At 39.9% G+C, this 20,667-nt stretch overlaps 1 protein-coding gene across 1 annotated transcript in view; it reads right to left on the reverse strand.

Annotated features, from left to right (window-relative positions):
- SPAG16 (sperm associated antigen 16) overlaps positions 1–20,667 on the reverse strand; it is an 822,373-nt gene that overhangs the window by 708,016 nt on the left and 93,690 nt on the right. Inside the window, exon 10 of the mRNA XM_038748803.1 lies at positions 11,710–11,837. Within this exon, the coding sequence (XP_038604731.1) occupies positions 11,710–11,837 (128 nt within the window). The remainder of the gene's footprint in view (positions 1–11,709; positions 11,838–20,667) is intronic.

Below are 20,667 nucleotides of genomic sequence, written 5' to 3' on the forward strand. Positions count from 1 at the left end.
TACAATTCAGCAACAAATAGAGACAATCCCTGCCCACAATTGGCTCACAGTCTAGGTCCCAGTCACTGTACTGGGGTACATACAAGATTGGACACAGTCCATGTCCCACATAAGGCTCACAGTCTTCATCCCCATTTTACAGATGGGGTAACTGAGGCAAAGAGAAGTTAAGTGTCTTTCCCAAGGACACACAGCAGACAAGTGGTGGAGCTGGGGTTAGAACCCAGGCCTTGTAAAACATTTTGAAGTTATTCCTGATAATTAGCACCCAAGGCTCTATTTAGATTTTCTTCACTTTTAGGGGCATTTAAAAGTCCGATCTCTGAGGCACAGAGGGACAGAAAAATACAATTCCCCAGATGAATACAGTTCATTTTGAAGTCTGGGAGCTAGGGTTAGGATCGCAAGACTGTAAGCTCATGATGCACAGGGATTGTGTTTGCTAATTCTGTTGCATTGCACTCTCCCTTTTTCATGGTATAGTGCTCTATTAGTAAGTGCTCAATGAATACCATTGATTGATTCATTTACTCTTACACTGTAGGGTGTACAGAAGGTGGGTTTCCTGGTGACAAACTGGCACTCATGCTCCCCGGTCTGCCTTAGACTCACTGCTCGAGTAACAGCTAGTGGAGAGCTGGAGTGGACATCAACTCTCTGTCCTGGAACACAAAGAGTCTCCACGATATGTCTGGCTCTAGAAAACAGGGCACCTCGACCTTCCCTGCACCCTGTTTGGGTTGCATCTGCACCAAACCTTTGCCATCTTAGACCTGATGGCAAGATGCTCCTGGGGCCTGCTGCCTCTCCGCTGTGGTTCTTGGGTCTCTTCTCTGTGCACTGCAGGCTGCCCACATGGACTTAAGCTGTTGTTCATCAATCAATCAATCAATCATATTTGAGCGCTTACTGTGTGCAGAGCACTGTACTAAGCGCTTGGGAAGTACAAGTTGGCAACATATAGAGACAGTCCCTACCCAACAGTGGGCTCACAGTCTAGAAGGGGACACAGAGAAGTAGCCGCAGCTAACGCTGCCTCCACAAAATCTCGGGAAGACTGAGGTGGCTGCCGCTGGAGCACTCTCTGAGGTGATGGTTGTAACTGGACTCTGAGCTTCAAAGAGCCTGGAATTCTGCCCCTCTAGCCCCAGAACCACACTGATCTGCTTTTTCTTCCTTCTGACAGTGTTCTCTTTTATCACCTTTATATGTCACCCATCCCCTATTCCCTTTTTAGACCCCGCAACAGACAGGGACCATGTCTAATTTCTATCTCTGCATGTTTTCCTGGTGCTTAATGTATTGTTCTGCACACAGTAAAGGCTTAATGCTATTACTCCAACTGAATCTACTTAATATAGGCAGGAACATACCTCTCACAATACCCTTGCCATCCAATTGATCTTATTAGAAAAAGGAGATCTCAGACTCTCTCTTTGACTTATCTAGGAGTCAGACATTCTGCTTCTTTGATGTGCAATTCTCTTTCCACAAAGTAAACCATGAATGCACATGGTAAGACCTGTTGCTTAGGTGTAAATGGGAATTTGGATTTTTATGAAAGTTTATAGAATTTGGAAAATGTAATCATTGGTATTAGCAGCATGGATCTGTGGAAAGAGTGTGGGCTTGGGAGTCAGAGGTCATGGGTTTGAATCCCCGCACAGCCACTTGTCAGCTGTGTGACCTTGGGCAAGCCACTTAAGTTCTCTGTGCCTCAGTTACCTCATCTGTAAAATGGGGTTAAGACTGTGAGCTCCACGTGGGACAATCTGATCACCTTGTATTCCCCCCAGCACTTAGAACAGTGCTTTGCACATAGTAAGTGCTCAAATACCACAATTATTATTATTATTTCCCATGTATTGAAACAGACTCCTATGACTACAATCTCAGTGGTGGTTTCAAGGGGGGAAAGCTATGAATTTTTTTATGGTATTTGTTAAGTGTATACTGTGTGCCAGGCACTGTACTGAGCAATGGGGTAGATGAAAGCTAATCAGGTTGGACACATTCCATGTCCCACATGGGGCTCATAGTCTTTGTTCCCATTTTACGGATGAGGTAACTGAGGTGCAGAGAAGTCAAGTGACTTGCCCAAGGTCACATGGCAGACAAGTAATGGAGCAGGGATTAGAACACAGCTCCTTCTGTCTCCCAGGCCTGTGATCTATACAGTATACTATTTTTGTCTGACTGCCACATGAATTGCCATTGCAAGCCTGAGGAGTGGAACCTGAGCTTTCTATCTTAAATTTCCAAACTCCCTTTCTAGTGATTACCATGTACTATGTTTTAAGAACAGAATGGCTGAAAGGAAATGGGAATACAACTAGGAAAGCAAATGAGTCTGTCTCAGATTTTGTCGTTTTTGTAATTTAAAAAATGTTATACACAATATATGACCTCTGATTCCTAAGCAAGTCAGAGCACAGGCTTGGGAGTCAGAGGTTGTGGGTTCTAATTCCTGATCCGCCACTTGTCTGCTGTGTGACCTTGGGCAAGTTATTTAAATTTTCTGTGCCTCAGTTACCTCATCTGTAAAATGGGGATTGAGACTGTGAGCCCCAGGTGGGACAGAGACTGTGACCAACCTGATTATCTTGTATCTACCCCAGTGCTTAGAACAGTGCTTGGCACATAGTAAGCGCTTAACAAATACCATTATTATTATCTACAAACTAAATATATATTTTAAAAAGAGTTATAACTAATGCAATGTTCTAATCTGAAGAACCAAGAGCTAAACATTCTCTGTTCAAACTTTAAAAAAGAACTTTAAAAAAGAACTTTAAAAGGGAGTCTAAACAGAGTTGGTAGACACATTCCCTGCTCCAAACGAGCTTGCGGTTTAATTATTTTCCTCATAAAATCCTAGTCAGAATACATCTCTCACCTGCTCAAAAGACTCCACTGGCTACCTACTTTCCTCAACATTGAAGATCCTAGCCATTGATTTAAGGCTCTTCATCAGCTAGCTGTCTCATTTTTCACTCTCCTCTCCTCTACCTAGTGCTCTTCACTCCTCCCAATCAAAGCTAACCATAACTCACTCAGGACTCTCCAGTATCCAGTCAGTCAATCAGTGGTATTTATTGAATGTTTATTGTGCAATCTATGAAGAACATTCTATTAAGTGGTGGGGGAGAGTACAATGCAATAGAGCAGGAATACATAATCCCAGTCCAGAAGGAAATTACAGACTAGAAGGGAAGGCAGACATTAAAATAAATGACAGATGGATATGTACTTAAATGCTGTGAGGGTGGAGTGAAAAATCAAAGTGCTTAAGTAGGGCAGACCCAAGTGGGTAGGCAACACAGATGGGAGGCTAAATATGCGGAAATGGGAGCCCATGCCTATGTCTTACCCCTGCATGCAACTCCCTTCCACGTAGAAATCTGCCAAAGCATATACTTAAAAGCCATTTCCTCCTAGATTCACTGGTCAGTTAATCCTCACTTTTTTGGAAACATCATTCCATCATTCATTTGTTCCGATGTTTTTTTCTTTTTATCACTGTATCTGAATACACATTCTTTATATTTGAAATTTGATTTTATTTGCTTTCCCCATTAACAGGTAAATTCTTAAGGGAACAGATCCATATCTCATAAATTGCCCGTTCCAAAGTTTGTGCATTACTGTATTTTCATGGGCACAGTGGTTAAGCGCGCAAGATATCCTTAAAGTGGCCACATTCACCCATGGATATAATCTCACCATCAGCAATCTCATCCTTGAATCAAAGGCTCCTAATGCTTTTACAGGGCTCCACACACTGTTGGCCTTTGCAGAAGTTGCAATTCAAGTCCAATTTCCTTGCTACTAAAGATGATGGGAAAGATCCGTTTTACCAATGATGGCTTAACATTGTTTTCAAGCACATAATTCTCAACTGTCACATTTAATTCTATGAGAAGGAAATATTTAAGCATGAATCCAAAGTTCTTTAGAGGAGTAAAAGGTAGGGAAAGAAAAAGATGTTAGATGCACAATTTATATTGTGCTTATTTATAAATATCACTTCCCATTGAGTATTTGTGTATCTTAATCATTTTAACATTTATACTGTACTCTCCCACGCGCTTAGTACAGTGCTCTGCTTACAGTAAGCATTCAATAAATATGACTGAATGAATGAATGCCAAACACTGTACTAAGTGCTGGGGTGAATACAAGCAAATCGGGTTGGATACTGTCCCTGTCACACATGGTGTTCCCATTCTCAATCCCCATTTTACAAATGAGGTAACTGAGGCCCAGAGAAGTTAAGTGACTTGCCCAAGGTTACACAACAGACATGTGGCAGAGCCAGGATAAGAACACAGGTCCTTCTGACTCCCAGGCAGGTGCTCTACCCATTAATTTGTTAATTACTTGAGTGCACTAATCATAAACATTTATCATTATTGTATTCAAATACAAGTGGCAGTAAATTTCTAATATATTTGGTGTCATCAATCAATGGTACTTGAGTGTTTGCTGTGTGCAAAGTACTGGACTAAGCCCTTGGGTGCATATAATAGAGCCAGCAGACATGACCCCTACACCAGAGGAGGAGTTTATAAATCTAATGAGGTAGAGAAACTTTAACATACACTACAGGTAGGAGAAGCAAGAGAGTATAAGGATATGTAATTATAATAATAATGATGATGATATTTAAGCACTTACTATGTTCCAAGCACTGTTCTAAGCGCTGGGGTAGATAGATATAAGGTAATCAGTTTGTCCCATGTGAGGCTCACAGTCCTAAATCCCCATTTTACAGATTAGGTAACTGAGGCACAGAGAGGTCAAATGGCTTGCCCAAGGTCACACAGCAGACAAGTGGCAGAGGAGGGGTGTGACTTTGGACAAGTCACTTAACTTCTCTGTGCCTCAGTTACCTCATCTGTACAATGGGGATTAAGACTGTGAGCCTCACATGGGACAACCTGATCACCTTATATCCCCTCCAGCGCTTAGAACAGTGCTTTGCACATAGTAAGCGCTTAATAAATACCATTATTATTATCATTATTATTATAAGAACCCACGCCCTCTGCCCGGGCTCTTTCCACTAAACCAAGCTGCTTCTCTACTGTACTTTAAGTACTGTGTGGGTAGGGAGGAGCAGGTATCACTGGTACTTCAGAGATAAAGACTTAATTGCAGAAAGAAGAGTCAGTGTGTGGAGATAAGAGAAATACAATCTATTCCACGTTTTATTACATAGAGACAATCCCTTGCTAAACTAATGTTTTTCTACCAGCAAAGCACTGCATTGGTTTCAAATATAACTCTTGGTTTTACAGTCTTTCCACGCACCTGGTCTCCCAGCAGTTCATTGCTATACTTTTGACTAAGGCAGTATGATCTGGTACTTAAATAATTATCAACATTTTCATTATTAAAATTTTTTGAAAAGCATTTTGATCAGTTAGATTATCTGATTAAAGATTATTTCCTTGCAAAATAGATTTTCGAGGACTTGACGAACAACTATTGTAGATACTGTAGATACTTTAAGAAGGTCTCTCAACAAGCGAAGGCCTACACAAATGCTTTTCATTCCACAGTCTATATTAATAGGCAGCTTGGATAATGTATAACTTTTAAAAATCGAAAACTAATTCAGGCTTAATAGAATTGATAAAGTGCTTTTGCTACAGTAAGAATTTAAGAGTAGATATTTGACGATTACAGCCAAAAATAATGAGTTCAGTGCTCCCTTGAAAGGCATTTGTCACTTTACAATAACCTATATGTCATGGAAAATATGATATTTGATTCAAAGCCAGATTAGGACTAAATTCATTTGTAAACCCAAGTTTGAATCAAGGTATTTGTTCTAGTTTGTATTCCCTGTTCCTGTTGAAATAGAGTAGCAAAAACAAAGTACAGTATCTAACAATACCAACTACAAAAATAATTTTGCTCTAAAATAACTTTACCTTATTTTGGCAATCCTGACAGTTTCCACAGAAATCTACTTGAACACAATTCTGTTGCAGTAGGTAAAATGGTTAACAAACACTGGACATTATTAGGAAGGGAGTAGAAGACAACGGAAAAGGCAGAGTTTTGTTATTCCTGGCATAGTTCATGATAAATAGTTTGAGTTATTTGAAAATGTCATTATATGGTGATAGACATATATTAGGAATTAGGATCTAAGCCACTCTGAGAAACAGCATAGTCCTAGTGGAAAGGGCGCAGGAGCTGGGAGTCAGAGGACCTAGGTTCTAATCCTGGCTCTGCCACTGATTTGCTGTTTGACCTTGGCAAGTTACTTCTCTGTGCCTCAGTTACCGCATCTGTAACACAGAGAGCAAGACCATGAGGCCTATGTGGTTCAAGCACTATGTTCAACCTGATTATCTCATATCTATCCCGCCAATTAGTATAGTGCCTTGAACATGGTGAGGGCTGGACATGTACCATTAACCAAAAAGAAAGGTAAAAAGAAGAAATTCCTTTTGGAGCTACTATATATAATGATGTGATGCAACTATCGTTTAATCTTCATGAAATTAATTCAAAGCATCACATTGCAATCTATCATTTATATATTTTGGAGAGTTTGTTGTTTCATTAATTTATTGCACTGATGTACACTAACCACCTCCTGGAGGAACTAACTGCTTGAGGAATACAAACAGAAGCACTACACAAATGTTTATACTTTCATATTTCTGATCACCTACAGATACCAGTTTTTGGATACACCATTCTGCCATTTAAAGTACCTGAATGTGTGACTTTTACCATCTGAATGTTCTGGCTGAAAGGTTTAAGTAACTGTGTAGGCATAGTTTATGGGATAAGATGAGATGGAGCAGTGGAAGGGTGATGAAGCATGGAGCCCCAGGTGTCTGCTTGACCAATTCAATAAAGATGTTTGTTGACAGGACCTAAGGGTTTCTAATCAAGACTGAAAATAACCCAAATTGTTGTTTACTGGTCTGTTGGCCTTTCAAGCCTATCCCCTCCCAGGCGCCCTATCGCCTAAAATCATAGCACCTTCTTCACCTGTGCATTCAGAATGGGAAAGCTGGCAACTGTGTTCCAAAGATATATAAGACTCAGAGAGCAAAAAGTTAGACAAGCGATTATCAGAAGAGCAGAAGCTTCTATATGAAGGAGTGCTAGAACTAAAGAACAAAGACTAACACAAGCAACTCCAAGGTCAGTAGAAGCTTCTGTATTGGCCAAACATAGGAGTCACCTGCTACATCTTGTCATTCATCTCTGCCAAATCAATCCAATCAATCAATACTGTTTATTGAGTACTTACTGTGTGCAGAGTGCTTGGAAGAATACAGTATAATATAGTTGGTAGGCATGCTCCTTGCCCACAATGAATTTACAGTCCAGAGGAGGAGACAGACACTAACATGAATAATGCATATAATATAACACCATATATTATACAACACATACTAATAGTGATATTTATATGTGGATAATATATAGTAATATTAATATACATAATATAATATAAATTAATGTAAATAAATAAATTATGGATACATCTATAAGTGTTGTGGGGCTGAGGAAGGGGTAATTGAAGAGTGTAAGTCCAAGTGCTAAGTCAGAACTGCCACGTTATCACTTCTATGGCATTTTTCATCAACTTAATTTTTAATCATTTTATTACTCATTCCCCTTTCATTACCATGATTCATTTTCTTATGTTGATGTTGAAGGGAGGGAAAAGCTATAAATGCCCCTAACTGGATAATAAGCCCAAATTTTCCAGTCACATTAAGTACTAAAGGCTGTTTGGCAAATTGCAGTGTTAACCATCTATAGTCACGACCACAGTTTCTCGGAGTTATGCCTATACTGTTCCAATTTGAGGTATGCAGCCAAGGAATAAAGAAAAAGAATCCCGAGGATTTTTAAACCATGTTAGAAATCCAGATACCCAATGATTACCTACTATCAAGACTTAGGCGGACACCAGAGAGAGAAAGATTATTTTCAAACTGCTAAGAACAAAGCAAAATTTCCAACTCCCCTCCACAACTAACCAAAATTCCCCCTTCCTCCTCACACTAACTGCAGAGAGAATAATTGTTTCACACACATGCACTAATCAATCAAAGACATTTTTTGATTACTTACCTTGTGCAGAGCACTGTTCTAAGTGTTTGGGAGAGTACAGTACAACAGATTGGTAGCCATGATCGCTTCCCCCAAAAAGCTTACAGTCTGGAGGCCATATGCACCCAAATTGCCCTGCCTCTACCACCCTAAGTGGTTTTTTTTCCTTCCTGCCTCCTCCTGGCCCTTCCCCTTGTTCATTAGTATAGCTGATCACCTTAAAGTGATGAGATAGATCCCTTGTTAAAGTGAGAAGCAACAAGTCCTAGGGAAAAGGACAAGGGCCTGGGAGTTAGAGAACCTGGCTTGTAATCCTGGCCCCACTTGTTGCCTGCTATGTGACCTTGGGCAAATCATTTAATAATAATTAATAATAATAATTATGGTATTTGTTAGGTGCTATGTGCCAAGCACTGTTCTAAGCATGGGGACAGATACAAGGTAATCAGGTGGGACATAGTCCCTGTCTCACATGGAGCTTACAGACTCAAACCCCATTTTACAGGTAAGGTAATTGAGGCACAGAGAAGTTAAGTGACTTGTCCAAAGTCACACAGTAGACAAGTGTTGGAGCCGGGATTAGAACCCACAACCTCTGACTCCCAAGTCTGTGCTCTTGCTTCCCGGGTGCCTCAGTTCCCTCATCTGCACAATGGGATTCAATACCTGTTCTCCTTCCTCCTTATACTGCATAAGATCCCATGTGGGATCTGATTATCTTGTATCTAGTATTTAGAGAAGCAGCATGGCTCAGTGGAAACGGCACAGGCTTGGGAGTCAGAGGATGTGGGTTCTAATCCCAGCTCTGTCACTTGTCTGCTGTGTGACCTTGGGCAAGTCACTTAACTTCTCTGTGCTTCAGTTACCTCACCTGTAAAATGAGGAGTAAGACTGTGAGCCCCACATGGGACAACCTGATTTCCTTGTGACAACCAGAAAGTGTTTAACAAATACCATTATCTTCTAGACTGTGAACCCGTTGTTGGGAAGGGATTGTATCTATTTGTTGCTGAATTATACTTTCCAAGTGTTTAATACAGTGCTCTGCACACAGTAAGTGCTCAATAAATACGATTGAATGAATGAATGGTGAACGTTTCTGACAGATGTACCACATAAGGTGTTCGGTAAAATAGGCCCAGAAGGAATTCTGTAAAAATCTGGCTAATACCAGAAGAGAGAGACAAAAGGATGGCTTTAGGACCCAGCAGAAGCTGGCCAGGGCCTAGGTGTTCCTAAAGTTATTCCAGGGGCTCTTTCAGCTGGGATTTTCAATCAATGGTATTTCATGAACACTTACTAGGTGCAGAGCACTGTACTAAGATGTTAGGAAAGTACAATACAACAGAGTTGGAAGGCAGATTCCCCGCTTACAGTCTGAGAACTCCCAGTAATGTCACAACAGGTAAAGTGAAACGTGTTTCTCTAAAGAGAAGGAGAAACAGAAGCAGAAGGAGGTTTTCGAAAGGAGAAACAGCCTGGCTCAATGGAAAGAGCACGGGCTTTGGAGTCTGAGGTCATGGGTTCAAACTCCAGCTCTGCCAATTGTCAGCTGTGTGACTTTGGGCAAGTCACTTCTCCTCTCTGGGCCTCAGTTACCTCATCTGTAAAATGGGGATTAAGACTGTGAGCCCCCCGTGGGACAACCTGATCACTTTGTAACCTCCCCAGCACTTAGAACAGTGCTTTGCACATAGTAAGCGCTTAATAAATGTCATTATTATTATAAAGAACAGCAGGAATTTTACTCTTCTTAATCTCACCCATAGCTCAAGGGACTTTATGAACAAATACCTGATAGCTAAACCCTTCACCTGTATATCACCACATGTTCTGTAGAATATAATAGAACAATCCATAAAAAGCAAGAGGTACAAACCATTGATTCACGATCACAATTGTTAAAGAGACATTCTAAGGAAATTTGTTTGGAAAATGTAAGTTTTGCTGGTTACAATAGATTATTTTTTTTGAAAGGTCTTCTGCTTGTTTATTCATTTTCAGACAATAGCTATAAACAGGAATTTGCGGTACAAGATTAAGAGCTATTTGTCATATGACTAGTGGAAACTGAAAACTTCTGGCTCTCTCACCTAAGGACATGCACTGCATTAAATATATACCGTCAAAATATTCAGTATTAAAATTCACTTTTCGGTGGTTTCAATTTGCATTAATCTTACAAAGAACTCACTGTTAGAACTTTATGTAGAGTAAAAGCAATTCAACTAAAATTGAGATTTTAAATGAATAGTGACGCCAAAGGCAGCAATGAACTTTTGTGCTCATATGAAAGACTACAGTTGATACACCTTGAAGTTTTAACCTAGAATCTTTTATTGTGAGTTTTCAAGTTACTTAAACAAGACACTCCTGAAATGCTCATCCATATCAGAGTAGCTTTCAATTCACCATTTGTCTTTTACTGTCAAATACGATGTGTTATATTCCTAATGCGTTGCTCCCCCTGGTAGAAATGGATAGCATTTGGAGAAATCGGTATTGCCATTAAAATGTTTGAATAATGACCCCGATTCTCTCTGGCTTATAATACTTCCCTAGTGATCCATTAGGCCCTTTTGGAAGGAAGCAGATTAACTCCTTCAGACCACCTAGTCCGGCAACAGTTCCTCAATTATGCATGCTCAGCGGCAAGGCAAGGAATGCTCCCTAGTGATCTGAAAGAGTTAATGTTCCTCCCAGCGTGCCATCTCTCTTTTCAGGTGCACTGGCAGAAGCCTCACTGTTAAATGACTTGTGCAGAGATGAGCCCTTTCTTTCTCAGGAGCACTCCTACACTTTCCAGAGTATTTGCCACTGAGAGTTGCACAGGCCAGAACTGACCTGGTTAATGAGTCACAAGCAGGGTCTTGGAGATTTGGGGAAAAATTAAAATCTATGAGTCTACAAAAACAATCCCGAAAATGCCTTCATTTCAGGTTTAGTCTCTGCTGAGATTCAATGGCACACAAAAAAGGAAAACGACGGACAATTTAATAGTCAGGGATAATAATCCCCCCAAGGTTGAACCAAATTATTAGTTTCTCCTAGAAAGAAGCTCGAGTCCTAAGAATAAAGTACAAAATTGGTAAGGCACAGTGCCTACACCACAGTCACTGATTTGAATCAAGGGTAGAGTTTTTCATGAGTCAGGCCATTCTGTTTCAATCTTAAATTGACAAGATGCTCTACTAAAGGTTCATTTCCAGATTCAACACACGCATACATACACATTATTTTTCTTTGTGAGTAACAATTCATTTAGTGACACTGAATATCTAGATTTCACTGGCTTCTAAAAATGGATGGAAGGAAGAATGTCAAAAAATACTTACCTGTAGGCAATGAAACTGATAGCTTGGAATGCTCTGTCCATTATTTAAAACAGAGTACTCACGCTCTGAGATACACAGTCCAGTTAGTCTGTACTGCCATCAAGTGCCTGAGTAATTTGTTTTAGATTCTTCAGCAACCACAAATGGATTCCTTTACTGTTATCCGAGACTAGCAAGAATTAGACGATGGTCATTTTCTCTCACTCTAAGTACCTTAAAACTCGGCAGTCTTCATAAAGTGGAATTTTAAAAAGCATAAATAGTTATAAAGGATTCCTACCTGCTCACTGCCAGATCATGCACTTTTAAAATGTTGCTTATCTTGTATCCAGATTTTAACGGATGGCCACATTCTTTAAACCAATACAGGTGTGGATTTATTTGTGTATCTACAGGAAATTCTGAATCCTAGAAAGAAAGAGTCCATAAGAAATTAACTGTCCAAACACATTTCTGTAGTCTATCATTTATTGTTTTATTCCTTCATCTAGCCAGTTCCTTTGAAATTTCCCCATTGCAAATCCTGAACTCCTTCTAGCAATAACAGCAGAACACAAGGCTCCCTTATAACACTAAAAATAATAGGAAAAGTGGGTTTGTTTTATTAATCTCCTTGAAAGTGAACTACCAAAATGTTTTGTCTCACTATCTTAACAATACAATTATAGGAATGTTTTCCTTATATTTTCTGCTTTTTGAGTAACATCTTATTACAAAACCCATTTACAAATATTTTACTTCTAATGCTGCATATGTTGTCAAAGTACCTTCAAATGCCTTTAGTCAAGACCTCATAATTGGTAAAATTTGCACATCATAATAGAAGTGATGGTTTCACACAAAATGTCTCTTTTCGAAAAGACAACATTAAAAGCCTAAATCTACTACTAATACTAATAACAGTAGCATTTGTTAAGCACTGTGCTGATTCTTAGGGTAGGCATGATTAGACAGCCCCTGACTCACATGGGGATCACATTCTAAGGGGGAGGGAGAAGAGTTATTTGAATCCCATTTTACAGATGAAGAACCTGAGGCACAGAAAGGTTAAGTGACTAGCCAAAAGTGTCCTGATGTGTCAGGATTTGAACTAGATTTGTTGGCTCACAGTCCTGCGCCCTTTTCACAAGGCCACAGTGCTTCTCCATAAAGGAAATCCTTAACTTTTAGATGTTTGTGCTGTGACAAGCAGCATATGTTAAGGCATCTTATTTTATACCCTGTTTCAACTTTAAAACACTACTCTTCTTTGTGGCATTAGCTCCAGATAGGTGTCATGGGGAATGGGAAAACAATTTGAAAAGCCACAGTGTGGGCAAGATAGGTTATCCAATAACCTAATGGAGTCACCAGGGAGGGTTGACAACCTATTTCTCTCTGATGAAGTGAAAGTTATCTTATTATGCAACCTCTTCAACTCTATAAAAAAAAGCAGCAGTATTTCTCTCCTAGAATTGACTTAGTGCACAATTTTGGGTAATATTGGTAAAAACTGAGGATCCAACTTTGGTTCAGGAAACAATCTCTCCATACATAATGAATATACTGCTCTTATGGGAAAATTGATTCCAATTAAAAATGTTTTGACTTTAAGACAGTTTTCAGGGACTAATTGTGTCTTCAATCTGAGGTCTTCCTGTAGAATTCTAATTGAATTTTAGAGACTAAGTTCTACCTTTAAAAAGATTAGCAGGTTATAAAAGGAAAAGAGAAGGTTAAATTGGCTGTTAAAAGGACCACCACCTGAACAAGGGGAGAAACTACTGGGGGAATGACCCTCCCTTCCTTCCCCTCTCCATCTGCTGTGCCTCAACTGCCCACTGCTGGGCACAGAGCCATGACAAAAGCAAACAAGATGGCAGAATGGTAAATGAGCAAGTCAGGAAAGTTCAACTGACAGTCTTTAAAAAAAGAACAATGAGCTCAGTATTGTCAAATGTATTAAAACAAATAGAACCAGTTCTACGTTGTGGGGGTGGTGTTCTTGCAAAATTCTGCGTTTAAAAAAAATGATTTCCACTGTCCTATTCATCTGTTCTGATTCTACGTACACACATGTGCACAGTTTCTTTCAGATAAAAGGGAGGGTGTGAGCAAGAGATCGGTGGTAAAAAACAAAAGCAAGGCGCAGTAAGGAGGTTGACTTAAGAGGAATGAAGGATGCAAGCTGGGTTGTAGTTGAAGTGGGAGGATAAGAAGGGGGAAGAGAGCTGATGGCCTCAAAATGGGTACTCAGGAGTTCCTGCAGAAAATGGAGAGGAAAGGGCAAAGTTGTTGAGAAGTTGGGAGATGTGTGCAGAACAGTATTTTAGAAGGATGACTTGGGCAGCGGAGTGAAGTATGGACTGGAGTAGGGAGGGGCTGGAGGTAGGGAGGTCAGCAAAGAGAATGATAGTAATAGTAGTAATGGTATTTGTTAAGTGCTTACTATGTGCAAAGTACTGTTCTAAGCACTGGGGGGGATACAAGGTGATGAGGTTGTCCCATGTCGGGCTCACAGTCTTAATCCCCATTTTACAGATGAGGTAATTGAGGTTCAGAGAAGTTAAGTGACTTGCCCAAGGTCACACAGCAGACATGTGGCGGAGCCAGGATTCAAACCCATGACCTCTGACTCCAAAGCCCGGGCTCTTTCCACTGAGCCACGCTGCTTCCCTGATGTGGTGATCAATCAATCAATGATGTGGTGCTTCAAGATGTCTAAAACATTTGCCCTTATCTTTCAGCTGTGATATCATATTAACTGAGTCTTTCACCATTTGCTTTTAAAATATTTATTCTGTTCTCCTTGTTTCCAGTCACCCATTTTCAGTTTAGTCAAATTTTAATGAACTGTTAAAATTATTTGCAGAACAACACTTTTGGTAGAACTGCCAAGAGTGAAACTAACTGAAGCTTTAGATCCTTTTTCCCCTGCCTGGCTTAGTGGACAGAGCACAGGCCTAGGAGTCGGAAGGTCATGGGTTCTAATCCCAGCTCCACCACATGTCTGCTGTGTGACCTTGGGTAAGTCATTTCACTTCTCTGGGCCTCAAGTTACCTCATCTGTAAAATGGGGATTAAGAGTGTGAGCCTTATGTGGGACAGGGACTGTGTCCAACCTGACTACCTTGTATTTACCCCAGAGCGTAGAACAATGCTTGGCACATGGTAAGCACTTAACAAGTACCATAATTATTCTTTTTTATCTTTTATTGGTGTCCTAAGGAGCTCACCAATAACCAAACATCAACAAAGAGACATGCAAAGTCTCTGTAGATGTGCAATGAGCAATCGATCAATTAATCAATTGTATTTATTGAGTGCTTACTGTGCAGAGCATGGTACTAAGTGCTTGGGAGAGTACAATATAAGTCTATAACAGACACATTCCCTTCCCACAAATCTCACCATTTTTCTTTCACAGAGTGAGAACCTGAAATCCTAAACCACTCACAAGTAACTCAAAGTTCAGCAAGAACTTTTTACATGTCTAAAACATTCATTTATTTCCTGTATATAACTGCAGTGATGGCTTCTTTATACATCAGTAAATTTGTATGACAGAACATGAACTATGAAGATAGGGCCTCTGAAACTTTGTACTCTTCCAGCTCATTGTGGTCAGGGAATGCGTCTACTGACTCTGTTATATTGTACTTTTCCAAGAGTTTAGTACAATGATCCACACACAGTAAGCACTCAATAAATACAATTGATTGATTGAGTAGTATCAACCATGGGGCCATAGGCAGACAATCCAACCATTACTCTCTACCAATCAATCAATCAATCAGTGGTATTTAGCATTTTCTATGTGCAGAGTAAGTGCTTGGGACAATACAATGCTCATTCCCTGCCCATAAGGAGCTTACAGTCTAGGGAACAGCATGAGGAGTCCTCTTGGACTACACAACAGTGTGATCCCATTGAAAATTAGTTATTCATGTTTAGTTCTTATTTTCTGACATGTCCTAATATTATGAGGGCATTTCAAATGCAACGATAGAATTTCAAACTTCCTATCAGCAGCAGAATCTCAGAGGTCCTGGAAATCCATAAGTTCCTAGTTCTACATTTTCTCCCAACTTGCAACAGCTAATTATGTAATCCAAACATTCCATTTGTCTCAATACATCACAAAAAAATATTGACACTATACCCTTTATAATCATCATCATTATCATCATCATCAACAAAATTTATTAAGTGCCTGCTGGGAGCAGAGCACTATACTAGCCACTTGGGAAACACACGTTAAAAGTGCAGGATTAATGGGAAAAATAAATGGATAACATGGATAATTTGCCAAATATACAATAAATGAAAGAAGAGCAAAGATATAAATGATAAAAATAAGCTATTTGAATAAATAAAGAAATAGCGATCAAGTTAATAAAGAGATCTGTATATGAGTGATGAGGCAGATGATGGGGTGTAAGGACCAGAAAGATGGAAATTAAACAAAGAACACATCCATCTTCAAGGCAGTTATTTCTTAGGAGGGCCTTGAAGTTGAGTAAAGATTTGTTTTGATGGATCTGAAGCAGCAGGGAAAGTTACAAAGAGATGAAGGCTTAAGGAAGAAGGATGTGGAGTTCATTTTTCTATTTTAAAGGTGCCAGCAGGTCAATCAGATGATTTAAGGAGATATGAGATTGTAAAGCAGGTGAAAGGAGAGAACTGAAGCTAACATTTGGGGAGTCATTTCTATAGAATGGTAGCTCTAAAGCATATGAACAAATGAGTTCCTCAAGTGAATACATGTAGAGTAAGGATATCCAAAACTGCATCTGTAGGACCCTCACAGCTGAAAGGGTGAGTAGAGGATGAAGAGTCTGTACAGGAAATGGGCTTGGAGAAGTCGGAGAGGTTGAGAGAGAACCAGAAGAGTACTACATTGATCAAATCATGTCCAGAGAGAGATGGTAGGAGGAGAGTGTGATCAAAAGTGCTGTAGGACGACAAGAAAGTAGAATTAACCCAAAGAAAGTAATCAGTAACATTAACGAACACAGTCCCAGTAGAATTAGGAGGGTCAAATCTAGATTGAAGGGGTTCTGGGAGAGAGTGGGTAGAGAGGAGGAACTGGCCACTGTTGTTCAGAGCCCATTTGAGGAGATTAAACAAGACAATGACAACACCAACCAAAATCAAGGAGATGGGGTGATATCTCTTTTTGGGTAATGGTTGAGGGATTATTGTTTTAGTGTGGGGTAGATTCCAGCTCACTTGAAGCAGAGGGAAAGGAGACAAAGAAGAACAAGAAGCTGAAGTTAGCAGCAAGAGGGAGGATAGCAGGAACAGGTTGAGAGAGGGTGGAGTCCAAGACACAAGTAGAGAGGTTCCTTTTTTAGATCGATCATATTTATTGAACACTTACTCTGTACAGAGTACTATACTGAGCACTTTGGAAAGTAAAACATAGAGTTGGTCGACGTTTCCTGCCCATGAAGAATTTACAGTCTAGGGGGATTAAATGGGACCGTCTCTATATGTTGCCAACTTGTACTTCCCAAGCACTTAGTACAGTGCTCTGCACACAGTAAGCCGCTCAATAAATACGATTGAATGAATGAATGAATGAAAGTGGGAAATCACTTGGATGTAAACTGGTAAGAGAAAGTGGATATAGGGGCCAAGAGAACATTAAAAAAGCAAAGAGGCATTGGTTAAGCACCTGTTGGAAATTCCAGCCCTCTCATCCCAGAAACAGGGAACCAGATCATCCTTGGGCCTCTAGTGCTGTTCCCAAGATTGTAAAAAGCAAACAAACAAAACAAAAAATAAAATCATTAGAACAAGAAATAAGTCTCTGCCTGCTTATTCTTACTAGGCCTTTTTGGTATAGTCATTGAGTAATGATAGGGGCTCTCCAACTCCATTTTCTCATATCAGATTTTCTCTTCCTCAAACTAGAGATGCTCAATGGCTTTCTCTTTACACCATTCAGATTTGACAGAGGGCAGCCAACTGGTTCAATTCCTCCTTCTGGCATATCAGAAAAGATACAGCTGGGCTGAACATCCTTATGTTTCTCTGGAAGCTGTCCTGGTGATCCCCCAATTCCTCTGCATCTTACCAGATGCTAATTCAAATTAAAATCAAATTCTAAAAAGTTTCAGTGTTGCTCATAGAATGCTTAGTAATTGCAATAAGCTCTTATTTTACCAACTATTTGAGAAGGAGCAGCTTTCTGATTAATTTCCTAGTCTAAGAACATCCCATATAAAGATGATTATTTTTACTTTATTCAAGGAAGGAGCTAAGTTTAGGTGCCTAGAAATTATATGTTGGAAATCTATTTTGGGTTTACATGTAAGGGGGCTGCCTTTCAATATTAGCTTGGCCTTTTGCTTTTTAAAAAAATCACTGCTACTTCCAATCTTTATTCACTTTGTTCACTACATAATATGAATCTTGTCAAACTGCAATACTTGAAGAAAATGTATGATGTGTAATTAAAATTAACCTTTACAAAGGCAAAAATGTTAACATGAACCTGTGTATATAATTAACTGTGGTACTTCACTAATTTTACCTTGTTTCTCACTCTTTATAATTAGTAATAGTAATGTAGCATTCCCTTCCCAGCTGTGGGCTGGGGTTATAATAGTTCTTAGGGCTTGGCAAAACACTGAAGACTTCTGAAAATTTGGATGTTTCATCCCATGAGTCTGCAGAGTTGCCCAAAGTCAGCCACTGCTTCGACTAGCCTCTCATCCTCCCACTTCTTATTAACCACCGCAAGAGAAAAGTCAACCTTCGCAACTGCTAGAACACTAGACAGACAGCAGAAACTTGGAAAAAAGTACTATTGCCTGGAGTGGACAGGGGCCAGGGCACTTTCTTTTCCAAGAACTGTGTAGCTAATTATTTTGATAATATTTTGGACTTCCGCCCTTAAGCTACTCTTAATAATTACGGTATTTACAAAGCACTTACTATGTGAAAGCACTGTTCTAAGCACTGGGGTAGGTAGATACAAGATAATCAGGTGGGTCAAACTCTGTCCCACATAAAGATCACAGTCTAAGTAGGAGGGAGGACAGGTATTGAATCATTTTACAGATGAGGAAACTGAGGCACTGAGAAGTTAAGTGACTTGCCCAAAGTCACACAGAAGGCAAGTGTCTAAACCAGGATTGAAAGCCAGGTGCTCTGACACCCAGGCCTGTGCTTTTTTCACAAGGCCATGTTCTAATCACCAATACTCTTATTTTTGTTTGTAATTATTGTTGTCGACTACTAATTCTCATTATTCTAATCAGTGTCTGTTGTCCTCCACTTTGAGTGTGATTCATTTACAGGACAACGATCAGGGCTTATTGGTCATTTGTCTTTCACCCCAGAGCAGGGATCTCGCATGGGCATAAGGCATCAAACAATATATGATGCATTCCGGGGTCACTGTATTGTGTAGTGATTGTAACTTGGGGTAGAGCATCAAATATACCAGCTACATCTCTGGGTTGTACATATGCCAGGCTACCAACAAACTGTAGGCAGGACTTCACAGTTTCTGTCATACCATGCAACAATAATAATAATAATAATAATAATAATAATAATGGTATTTGTTAAGTGTTTACTATGTGTTAAGCGCTTACTATGTGCCAACCACTGTTCTAAGCGCTGGGGTAAATACAAGGTAATCAGGTTGTCCCACGTGGGGCCCACAGTTTTAATCTCCATTTTACAGATGAGGTAACTGAGGCACAGAGAAGTTAAGTGACTTGCCCAAAGTCACACAGCTGATAAGTGGCAGAGGTGGAATTAGAACCCACAACCTCTGACTCCCAAGCCTGTGTTCTTTCCACTAAGCCACACTGCTGCTGCTTGTGAAACTCAAGGTTTGTGATAAAGTCTATTTCTAATTTAATAATAATAATTGCGGTATGCATTAAGTGCTTTCTCTATGCCAGACACTGTAGGAGGAGAACCAGGTGAGTCCTGTAATGGAGATATCAAGGTTCGATCACTACTGCACTTTATGAACCATGCCCAATAACAAATGTGCAGAGAAGAACAATGAGGTCTCGGAATCAGTTAACCAGCATTAACACAATGCTCATCATTGAATGAGACAGGGTGACCACAGTGGATCATAGAAAGACATCCCAGCTGCTACTGAATAGTGAACTGACATGGGACATATGCAATCAAGTAGGGAAGGACAAACACTTTACAATAAAATGCAGCACATACTGAAACAATGTAGTAAATCATCAGACAGCTGGCAGAACACCCTGACAGACCAGCTGCCATGCAGCAATTAGCAGAATAAAGAATCAATCTTGAAATCAGTAAACACTCAGGAAAACAGAAACTGTTGGGGATAAAACATGATTGCTGAAGAAAAAAGCACTCCTTAGTAATCTGACGGATTTCTTTCTAAGGGTCAATAACCAAGTAAGATAGAAGAGAACCAGTGTTCCGTAACAGAGGCTTAAAAAACATGATCACAGCATTGGTGGGAATGTTCCAATGCAGACAGAAAACTGGCTAAATGAAACCAAGAGAAAGGATAAAAAGGCATTTTCTTGGATGGAGAGATGGAGAGAGTGGGATCTCCCAGGGGTTGGTGCCAGGATTGGTTTCCTATAATGACTTCATAAAGGATTTAGAGAATATGCAGCGAGATCCTCCAGTTTTTCTGATGGCACTAAATTATTCTCCATCATGGGACCTCATGCATATTGGGATAAACTGAAGGAAGACCTTCCACAACAGAGCAGGAAAGCATGGGGTGAGCCTCTAAGGGAATAAATGTGTACAAGTACATATTGATGGGCTCTAACCTATCAGTCATAAGTCAGGATTCATTAGTAACTGTTCTCTCAAAGCATCATACCAATATACAGTGGTCAACAAAATTCTGAGCATCATCAGGAAAAGCACAGAAAATAAAGTCAAAGGTGAAACCTCGCCACTAAATAAGAACATAATGCCTCAACATCAGAAATAATAAGCAATCATAAATATGCAGTTCTGGTAACTGCATCACCTGTAGAAGAGATACGATTTAGGGTACTAACAGTGAAGCTGCAATTGCATAGAAGAGACTGAGAAAAATAGGATTCTTCAGTCTGATCATATGTGAACTGAAAGGGGAAATGATTGAAGCTCACAAAACCATGAGGGTTTCTTTTTAATGGTATTTGTTAAGTGGTTACTATGTGGCAGGCACTGTTCTGAGCACTAGGTTAGATACAAGTTAATCAGGTTGGACACAGTCGCTGTCCCAAATGGGGCTCAC

Source organism: Tachyglossus aculeatus, chromosome 7 (assembly GCF_015852505.1).
Source record: "Tachyglossus aculeatus isolate mTacAcu1 chromosome 7, mTacAcu1.pri, whole genome shotgun sequence".
Classification (NCBI taxonomy): Eukaryota; Metazoa; Chordata; class Mammalia; order Monotremata; family Tachyglossidae; genus Tachyglossus; species Tachyglossus aculeatus.